Source organism: Ruditapes philippinarum, unplaced genomic scaffold (assembly GCF_026571515.1).
Source record: "Ruditapes philippinarum isolate M1 unplaced genomic scaffold, ASM2657151v2 ctg1750_1_1_1_1, whole genome shotgun sequence".
In the NCBI taxonomy this organism is placed as follows: Eukaryota; Metazoa; Mollusca; class Bivalvia; order Venerida; family Veneridae; genus Ruditapes; species Ruditapes philippinarum.
In genome coordinates this window covers 231,036-242,266 of record NW_026856818.1, presented here as the reverse complement: position 1 = coordinate 242,266, position 11,231 = coordinate 231,036, and the positions used below count along the sequence as shown (strand labels likewise).

The window sequence follows — 11,231 nt, the reverse complement described above, 5'->3', positions numbered from 1 at the left end:
GCTTACATTGAAATCAAGTTAGTGTTTGGAGAGTAGCTATTCAGATAAGATATAGAAACTCTGAGGCTCTGGTAATTTGGCAACACAGGCCAGGAACCTTTAGTTTGTTCTTTGATTGTAATTATGTATTATGTAATTTCTTGGTATATTTATAAATGATATTTTACTAAATTTTGTTGTTGTAGTTCTTTAATCAAGTTACATATATAAGTACTCTTTTAACATATAAATTGCATCAAAACTGGTTGGTTTAATAGTGGATAAGTGGGGTGGTCATAATTCTGGATCATATAACCATTAAAGTGACATTATGCTCATAGTCATAGTCAAGTTGAGCTGAATTGACTTTATATTTCTAATGATTGACTGTCAAAATGGTGTTTGACCAACAGTTGTTATTGGAAAATGTTTAGGATAAAATTATACATCCGCCGTAAATTTAAAAAGACTGCCCCCAGTCTTTTTATAAACTAAACGTTCTCTGTAAATTCTAACGGATATTTACAGAAATTTCATTTGGATTTGTATATTGTCTATTGATTATGTGAACTTAATTATTAAATTAAAAGGGATTATGGCAAAATGAAAACATATTTTGATCTTCACCCGTTCACTCACTCTATACCCCTGGATGGGCATAATGTCACTTTAACAGAAAATTCCGATCTTTTATAAATTGGTCTTTATCTTACTCTTTATAGTGGGGTGGTCTTAATTTTGGTGAAGCCTTAAGTAGGGTTTCTACTGATAACTGTAATTCTTTTTATAAAGATATTTTCTTGCTATATTTTCAGCTTGGAGCAGACATGTATAATGGTATTGGTTTACAAACTGCCCGTGGCAGCGGTACCAATGGCTACGTACAGAACAATAAAGCGTTTATCCGCCGGCACAAGGACAGGGTCGACTACAAGTCCGAAGAGGAGATTAAGAAGCTGGAGGCTCAGATGATCAAGCAACCCAACAGAGAAATACTAGACCATGAGCGGAAACGTAAAGTAGAACTGAAGTGTTACGAGATGGAGGAACTGATGGAAGAACAAGGGTAAGACTATTAGACCTGTAAAGCCACCTTCAGCTTTTCTATTGGCAAAACTATTCTAGTATTTTAATAATTTAACTTGAAAAAGTGGATGATATCACTGTAAAGCCTTCTTCAAAGAGCTATTTATAACATGTCACTGACGTTAGTTTATAAAAATAGAATTATATCTAAAGATGAATCATCCACTTTTAAATAAAGAGAGTAGACTGGAAGATTAGAAATACAGTATCATGGGGTATCCTAATTGTTTATACATTGTATCATAAGCAGATTTCTTTTTCCACATAAATTCTTTTGATTTTACAATTATATGAAACAATTGATCTGAAAATTACATGTTCAACCTTTAGAAAACCTGAAGGCTACTTTAATATACATGTAACAAAAACAAGAGATACATAGTACTGAAGGCCTCTTAGAATTGTGAAGATGACCAATCAGCGCCAACATTTAATTTAACCTGAGGTTCATATATTGCCTTGTGGCTAAATATAATGCTAGGAGGTCAGACTGCTAAGAGGTGAAGTGATACTGCACTCACTTATGTTTCCTTTTTCCTGCCATTTTAGCTTAAAAGGGAGGGCATCTGATTAGAAAGGTCACTGGTACGATTCTCGACCTTATTTCTTCCTGAAAAATAATCTCGGTAATTGAGAATCCAATTGGCATTGGTCTCTCAGTTCATGGAGGTAGTACTAAGTAGGTCACTTGTGGAAAAATGGGTAATTATTGGCAGGTTATGCAAAAAAGTGTGTGAGGTGTATCGGCCTTAAAGATATGACTAAACACATTTGTTATACCCCCACAAACGAAGTTTAGGGGGGGTATATAGGAGTCAGCTTGTCGGTCGGTCGGTCGGTTGGTCGGTCGGTCGGTCGGTCCACATCATGGTTTCCGGACGATAACTAGAGTTTGGAATGAGGTATTGTAATCAAACTTGGTATATAGCAACCTTATGTGGAAAGTCTGGTTGGTATTGCATTTGGACCCCCTGGGGTCAAGGTCAAGGTCACCGTTACTAAAAATAGAAAAATGGTTTCCGGACAATTACTAGAGTTAAGAATGAGATATTGTTATCAAACTTGGCGTATAGCAAGCTTATATGAAGACCTGGGTTGGTATTGCATTTGGGCCCTCTGGGGTCAAGGTCAAGGTCACTGTTACTAAAAAGAGAAAAATGGTTTCCGGACAATAACTTGACTTAAGAATGACATACTGTTATCAAACTTGGTGTATAGCAAGCTTATATGAAGACCTGGGTTGGTATTGCATTTGGACCCCCTGGGGTCAAGGTCAAGGTCACCGTTAGGAAAAATAGACAAATGGTTTCCGGACAATAACTAGAGTTAGGAATGAGATGTTGTAATCTAATTTGGTGTAAAGGAAGCTTATATGAAGACCTGGGTTGGTATTGCATTTGGACCCCCTAGGGTCAAGGTCACCGTTACAGTGTTACTAAAAATAGAAATATGGTTTCCGGACAATAACAAGAGGTAGGAATGAGATATTGTTATCAAACTTGGCGTATAGCAAGCCTATATGAAGACTTTGGTTGGTATTGCATTTGGGCCCCCTGGGGTCAAGGTCAAGGTCACCGTTACGAAAAATGGTTTTCGAACAATAACTAGAGTTAGGAATGAGATATTGTAATCATATTTGGTGTATAGGAAGCTTATATGAAGACCTGGGTTGGTATTGCATTTGGACCCCCTAGGGTCAAGGTCACTGTTACAGTGTTACTAAAAATAGAAAAAATGGTTTCCTGACAATAACTAGAGTTAGGAATGAGATATTGTAATCAAACTTGGTGTATAGCAAGCTTATTTCGAGACCCCAGTTGCGATTACAATTAATTAAAATATTTCTTTGTACACAGTTGATAGTTTGTGTTCAAATTTTTCTTCAGACTACTTTTTTTTTCAAAAAGTCAAAGTTGTTGGTGGGGGTATTAATCACCTTCAGTGATAGGTCTAGTTAAAATCAGAAAGATTTGTAAGAATCAGATAGAACTTGGAATAAAGAAAAAATAGCAAATACAAAGAAATACAAAAACATTTGTTCGTACATTGCCATTGTAAATATATAAACAATAACCATCAAATTTCAAGAATTTCCGAATAACTAAAACTTTTTGTGCCCCCACGTTAGTGGCGGGCATTTAGATTTACCCTTGTCCTTCCGTCCGTTCACTTTTGTGTCGCACGTAACTCAACAAGCATTTGATCTAGAGTCATGAAACTTTACAGGAATGTTGATCAGCATGTGTAGTTGTGCACCTGGGTATTTTCATCTGGATATTTTAAGTATTTTCAGAGTTATTGCCCTTGACTTAGTAAAATTTTGCAATTTTCAACTTGTGTCGCATGTAACTCAAAAGTATTTAACCTAGAGTCATGAAACTTTACAGGAATGTTGATCAGCATGTGTAGTTGTGCACCTGGGTATTTTCGTGTGGATATTTTAAATAGTATTTTCAGAGTTATTGCCCTTGACTTAGTAAAATTTTGCAATTTTCAACTTGTGTCGCACGTAACTCAAAAAGTATTTGACCTAGAGTCATGAAACTTTACAGGAATGTTGATCAGCATGTGTAGTTGTGCACCTGGGTATTTTCTTGTGGATATTTTTAGTATTTTCAGAGTTATTGCCCTTGACTTAGTAAAATTTGGCAATTTTCAACATGTGTCGCACGTAACTCAAAAAGTATTTGACCTAGAGTCATGTAACTTTACAGGAATATTGATCAGCATGTGCAGTTGTGCACCAGGTATTTTCGTGTGGATTTATTTAGTATTTTTAGAGTTATTGCCCTTCACTTAGAAATTTTTTGCAATTTTCAACTTGGATTTGACATAGTCATTAAACCTTATGGGCAGGTTGCTCAGCATATTTTAGATTTGCACCTGGGGTTTCGCTTGTGGATTTAGCAAATATTTGTAGAGTTATTTCCCTTGACTTAGTAAAAAGATTGACAGAACAGTGGCGCGGTGGGGGCACCCGTGTCCTATGGACACATTTCTAGTTTATTTATGAAATTCAAGAATTCATTTATTTTCTGGTGGACATTTAGATAATGAAATTATTATACAATGTATAACATATACATGTATATATGCCCCAGGAAAGCTATTTTAAATATAAGCTAGACTTCTGTATCTGTATTTGTTGTTAATTTGAAATTGGTTTTGTCATATTGTGAGTAGAAAATAATGAAGTATTTAACATTATATATGGAAACTGTGTTACAGCTGTGTATTGTCAGCCATGTGGCGATACAATCCACAAATTTTAGACGTGACAATTCACAAATCCTATAATGAATCATCTTGTTGTACAAAGTACTAAAAGAAATAACAATGTTGTTTAAAGAACATTTTAATTGAAAAATAAAAGTACATGAAATGATAAACTACATATTTTAAATAACAGCAGTTTAAAGTTCAAATAACAACAGTTTATAGTTCAAATAATAGTTCATAGGTAAAACAACAACAGTTTATAGTTCAAAGAACAATAGTTTAAATAATAGTTCATAGGTCAAATAACAACAGTTTATAGCTAATAAAACAACTTATAGTTCAAATAACATCAGTTTATAGTTAAAATTTTAGTTAATAGGTCAAATAACAACAGTTTATAGTTCAAATAACGTCAGTTTATAGTTAAAATAACAACAGCTTATAGTTCAAATAACAACAGTTTATAGTTCAAATAACAACAGCTTATAGTTCAAATAACAACGGTTTAAAGTTCAAATTACAACAGCTTATAGTTCAAATAATAGTTTAAAGTTCAAATAACAACAGTTAATAGTTCAAATAAAACAACTTATAGTTCAAATAACATCAGTTTATAGTTAAAATTTTAGTTAATTAGGTCAAATAACAACAGTTTATAGTTCAAATAACGTCAGTTTATAGTTAAAATAACGACAGCTTATAGTTCAAATAACAACAGTTTATAGTTCAAATAACAACAGCTTATAGTTCAAATTACAACGGTTTAAAGTTCAAATAACAACAGCTTATAGTTCAAATAATAGTTTAAAGTTCAAATAACAACAGTTAATAGTTCAAATAATAGTTTATAGGTCAAATAACAACAATTTATAGGCAGATAATAGTTTAAAGGTAAAATAACATCAGTTTATAGTTCAAATAACAACAGTTTATATAGTTTAAATAATAACATTTTATAGATCGAAAAACAACAGTTTATAGTTCAAATAACAACAGCTTATAGTATAAATAACAACAGTTTATAGTTCAAATAATAGTTTATAGGTCAAATAACAACAATTGATAGACAGATAATAGTTTATAGGTAAAATAACATCAGTTTATAGTTCAAATAACAACAGTTTATAGTTCAAATAACAACAGTTTATAGTTCAAAAAAATAACAGTTCATAGGGCAAATAACAAAAGTTTATAGTTAAAAAAAACAACAGTTTATAGTTGAAATAACAGCAGTTTATAGTTCAAATAACAACAGTTTATAGTTCAAATAACAACAGTTTATAGATCATATAACAACAGTATCAGATGAAAATGTAGTCAGACAACAATTTAGAGCCATAATACTTCAATTATAAACTGTTAAACTAAAAACTGTTGTTATTTACTGTAAAATCATTATTATTTGTGGGGCACGAATTTTCGTGGTTTTCGTGGGTAGGTCAATCCACGAATTTAAGATCCCACGAAATTTTATCCCAACAATTACTTCTAATCATGTCTCTGTTCTATGCATGCGTTGCCGCTTTTCCGTCGATTATTGTGTTATGATGGTATACAGATAACCAGGTTAGTGACAGATTAAATCTATAAATAGTTAAGGTTTGCAATATTTAAGAAAATTGAAAGCAAAGTCGCCTATATGTACTGAATTTCAGTCGCATATAAACATCACTGAGACTGCTTAATTGTTGTAGGCTACTTGATTGTGTAATCAAGAATACTTTACTTAATCGAGTAAAAATGGGAAACCAGTGCATATAAATTGTAGGTTTGCTCTTATTAATTGTTAAAAGAATTAAAGAAATCTTTGATATTAATGTGGTATGTTAAGGACACACAAAAAAATAAAGAATCACTAAAACGGATGAATTGTACATCCTTTTGTTGTCTTTAAATGATCCAGTTTAAATTTTAATCTTTGATTGTGCGCCTGCTATTCCGTAAAGATCAAAGACGCTGCCGACTTCTTAATATACCCTCACAATCTCGTATCATTCACTCATATTAATTTATATGCAAGTAAATTTACAGAGTCGATGTGATGTTGCGTGTAGTAGCTGTCAAATATAGTAAGACAGATTCAGGGTGTAAACATTTTATATTCGCTGGTTAAAACATGCCAGGGGTCGTATAAATTATGCGATGTTTATATCGGCGAATCACAGGGGCAGTGTGTACAATGGAGCTGCATATCATGTCATCTAGTTGTGTTAATTGCAGTCAATTATCGGCAGTAACTGCTATCTTTATGTTATGCCTAGAGGCAAGGATTAGGTTATTGACAAGCGCTGTGTGATATCACGCGGTAAGTAAAAATGCGCGACGGTTAATTTTAAGATTACTTTTCATTACGTTTTTTTTTACAAGAAAAATGAAAATCCACGAATTTAAGACCCCACGAAATGCCCGTTTTGATAAAACCACGAAATTTCATGCCTACGAATATAAGTGAATTCGCAGTAAATTATAAACTGTTGTTATATGAACTATAAACTGTTGTTATTTAAACTATAAGCTGTTGCCAGTCATCGAATTAAGCACTGGTCCGGTGGACCATGGCCAGTGAAAATTAGTTCAGGCCTGTGTAAATTTTTAGAAAATTTAGTTGAATATGTAGTAGAATAAATTCAAGACTGGAATTAGGGCCAGACTGAATTCAAAATCTTAAATTCGATGACTATGTTGCTGGGGAAAAATAACAGCAGACAAAATGAAATTTTGTTGGATCTTAGATTCTTGGATTGACCTGTCTACAAAAACAATGAAAATTAGTGCCCCACGAACAATAATGATTTTGTAGTAGTTATTTTGATTCTCTCTTGAATGATAAACAGATTTGTCCAGGTTAAAAGGGTCTATTTAAAAACATATTTTATGTACTCAAAGTAAGGGTAACTGTATTGTAAGACGTGGATTATAAAATTATGATGCTTGTGACCTATCTAGAACTACAGAATATTTCACTATTTTCAGTCACTGTTTGCGCGTTATTTCCTTATTTCCATTTAATTCAATTTTGAATGTCAGCAGTTCATAAGAAAACCCAACACTGTAAGTGAATTAAGCAGTACAACAAAACCGATTTCTCCATATCTCAAATATCACTTCTTACAAAATTGACAAATTGTGTAAAACCATGTTACATTAATTGTTCTGGACATTGTTTTGTAGCAATTAAATATCCCGATGGAAATTCAATAATGCCCGAACACTTTATCATCGTACAACAGAAAATGTCATCGGCATGTCCGAGAAAAAACAACAATTACATTGAACAGTTGATAAATCAGATTACCCGTTTCAATTACATTGTCAATATTCCTCAACTGCAGAGACAATAAAAAAAACTTTGATCTAAAAAAACAACATACTCTGGTTTTTATATCATGAGAGAAGTAATGAGAGCTGAATCCAATAAGAAATTTTAGAGGGAGAGTTCTAAGTGAAACTGTTGAAACTGCTAATGAAGTTGTAGTAATACAATTGCTATGATTTTTTTTACGCTCCTGGAAATAACTTCAGGAGCATGGTTTAAAGTTGCTGCTTCGTCAGTCTGTACTTATGTTGCACATTCTTACTGTTCCTGCATAAACAAATATCTTCAATATTTTGTAGGTACATAGAGATACCTTGGCTTGTCCACTTCTCTTAATTCAGGTGTAGATAAAGTTAGTATGGGGTCAAGGTCAAAGTCACCTGTTAAGTTAAAATTGGGTCATGGTCAAGATTACCTGTGCTAAAAATAGACTTTTTGCTCATACAGTCGATGTCTGTCATTTGGTAGGAAGACACCTAATGTTTGGTCATTTACCTTTGGATGGGGTAATAATGATAATAATAATGATAATAATAAAGACTTTATTTAAAGAGTCATTGGAATCAAGGTCAAGGTCATCAATTCTGAAATAGAGTTTTACCCTTGCTTATAAAGCTTTTATTTATTGACAGGACTGTCTTACATATTTGGAAGAACAATACCTTTCAGGAGTGTCTATTGCCTTCAGTTCTAGCAGTATGTCTTGTTTAAATAAGTAATAAATTAGTGTCTAATTACTTCTTAACAACTTAAATACGTATAATATGAAGAACAAGTTGCCAACTAGTTTATAAATATTCAATATTTGAGATACAAGTCCTCGGTTCATCTTACATCATGGCACAAACTTATTGAGATATACCGGTATACATTTTGTGTTTAGAATCCCTGAAATGTGGCTTCTATCAAATTTATTTCCTGATTGATGAGATATACATATGATATAAATATTTATATATAAGACATGACGTTTTTCAGTAGAATTGTATGTCAGATGAATGATTTTATAATTCACTTTTTCATCTTCTACGAGAATTGTATCAGTAATTCACTTTTTCTCCCCCCAATATGTTGTTTACTGGTAAATTTGTATCAATATATCAGTCCCAAATAGAAGGTTAGATAGAGTAGAAGGAAGTTAGTCTTAAATTGAGATCTTTTGAAGAAAAAAACGTTTGAATAAAAAAGTGCTTAAATTTAGAAAATATAAATGAGTCTGGCTGCCAGTGTGACAGACTTAATACTTTTCTATTGAAATAAAATGTATTGTGATGATTGAAGGGAAAAAACACACACAAAAAAGCACAAAAAATCCTCTTAAACTTAGCATACTTAAGCTATATTTGGCTTGGGTTATTGTAAAATAAAGCTATTGTTTTGTTCTGCAGGCCAGTAATAATTTATTGAGATGTCTGGAAGGAAGTCTGTCTCCAATTTTTCATTTTTATGCCCCCGCCATGTAATGGCTGGGGCATATAGTGTTACCCTGTTCCGTCATTCCGTCCGTCCTTCTGTCATTCCGTCATCATCAGTTATCTTAAGAACGGTTGCACACATTCAACTCAAATTTGACATATGAATATGTCATGAGAAAATACAGGTCAAGTTCGAATTTGGTCATGGTTCGATGATTTTTGGCAGAGTTATGCCCCTTTTACTTTGAAAATAATATGAAATTTCAGTTTCCGTTCATTATCTCCCAAACGGTACAACACATTCAACTCAAACTTGACATATGAATATGTCATGAGAAAATACAGGTCAAGTTCGAATTTGGTCATGGTTCGATGATTTTTGGCAGAGTTATGCCCCTTTTACTTTGAAAATATTATGAAATTTTCAGTTTCCGTTCATTATCTCCCCAAAGGTACAACACATTCAACTCAAACTTGACATATGTATATGTCATGAGAAAATACAGGTCAAGTTTGAATTTTGTCAGGGTTCGATAATTTTTGGCAGAGTTATGCCCCTTTTACTTTGAAAATAATATGAAATTTTCAGTTTCCGTTCATTATCTCCCCAACGGTACAACACATTCAACTCAAATTTGACATATGGATATGTTTTTGGAATGCCCAGGCCAAGTTCAAATTTGGCCATGGTTCAATGATTTTTGGCAGAGTAATGCCCCTTTCACTTTGAAAATAATATGAAATTTACAGTTTCTGTTCATTAATAATCTACCCAACAGTGTTACATAGTCAACTTAAATTTGACATATGGATATGTCAAAGGAATGGGCAGGTCAAGTTGGAATTTGGTCATGGTTTGATGATTTTTTGGCAGAGTTATGTCCCTTTCACTTTGAAAATAATATAGATACATCTTAGGAATAAGCAGTTTAAGTTTGAATTTGGTCGTGGTTCATTGATTTTAGACAAACTTATCTTTCCTGAATGTTGGAAAAATTTTGAACTTTCAGTTTCAGCACTCATACTTTTAGCCATTATTTTGGCTACAAATATGCAATATGCTATTTTTAAAAGGTTAAGACTGAATAATTTCAGTGCCTTGAACATTTTTGAAAATGGTTTGTGTTAACATTGAAAAGTTTTAAGGGTTTGAACTTAAAATGAAAAAAATAATTAATGCACCATCTGAAATTTTGGCTGCATGCAGAGGCATCCGTGGCATGATGACACATTTGTAAGTTTTAAATGTTTAAAAAAAAGTTTTACAAAGGGTCCAGTTGGGTTAAAAACTGATTATTTAACACATGATAGATGATGAGCGGGTCGGACCATCCTTCGAAATGCTTTTATAAGTTCTATACAAATTATATTTAAATTTTGTATTTTGTAATCATTGTGTTTTAATGTTATAGCCAGTCTAACAATATACATGTAGGAGCAAAGACATGTGTATAACTATTACAACATTCTAACCTTCTTTAGATGTTATAATATGAGTTTTCTATTTGCAGGTATTCTAAAGAAGAAATAGATAAGAAAGTTTCAATGTTCAGAAAGATGTTAATGGATAAAGAAGGTGTAAAAGATTCACCGACAATAGACAAAGATGAATTTGGCAGACCAATGTAAGTATTGTATTAGTATATAGTCGATATGTATATCATATGTATGTATTTTATGCTTTAAAGGGTTGGCAGGAATGTAGGTGTCGGTAATTTTCACTCCAGATTATGGCAGTAAGCCACATTGAATTTACCAGAGAACAGTTCAGCCACAATTCAACCACCATATGATATTGTTCCTGGTTTAGGCTGCCAAGCAGTTCACCAGTACTAGTTGCTTACACTTTAACAAGGAACTGAAACTTCTGTATATGCCAGAGCAGAGGTACAGTGCAAATGACCAAAGAAAAGATTTCATGGTCAATCGCAATGAAAATGACCTGCAACATCCCAAAAGCAAACTTGGGCCAACTGATTCACATTCCAATTGTCTACCTATTGACCTAACCAGAAAGTTGAAGGAAGTTAATAATCCGCAAGCTATATGTAAAGGAATGTTAAACAGCCCTGAAAGCGTTAGCTGTGCGACGTCGAGAGCCAATTAAGTCCATTTCCAGCCAGTCACTCACACATTTATGTAATTAGTGTCTCAATTAAATAATCATGCTCAAAGATCTATTATATTTTCAATTTAAATGAATATTTCTGTTTTAG

At 32.8% G+C, this 11,231-nt stretch overlaps 1 protein-coding gene across 1 annotated transcript in view; it reads left to right on the top strand.

Moving 5' to 3' along the window:
* Nucleotides 1-776: 776 nt before the first annotated feature.
* LOC132747791 (serine/arginine repetitive matrix protein 2-like) overlaps nt 777-11,231 on the top strand; it is a 97,918-nt gene continuing 87,463 nt past the window's right edge. The window contains exons 1-2 of the mRNA XM_060737290.1: nt 777-1,045; nt 10,527-10,640. Coding sequence (XP_060593273.1) covers nt 807-1,045; nt 10,527-10,640 — 353 coding nt within the window. The 5' untranslated portion in view covers nt 777-806. The remainder of the gene's footprint in view (nt 1,046-10,526; nt 10,641-11,231) is intronic.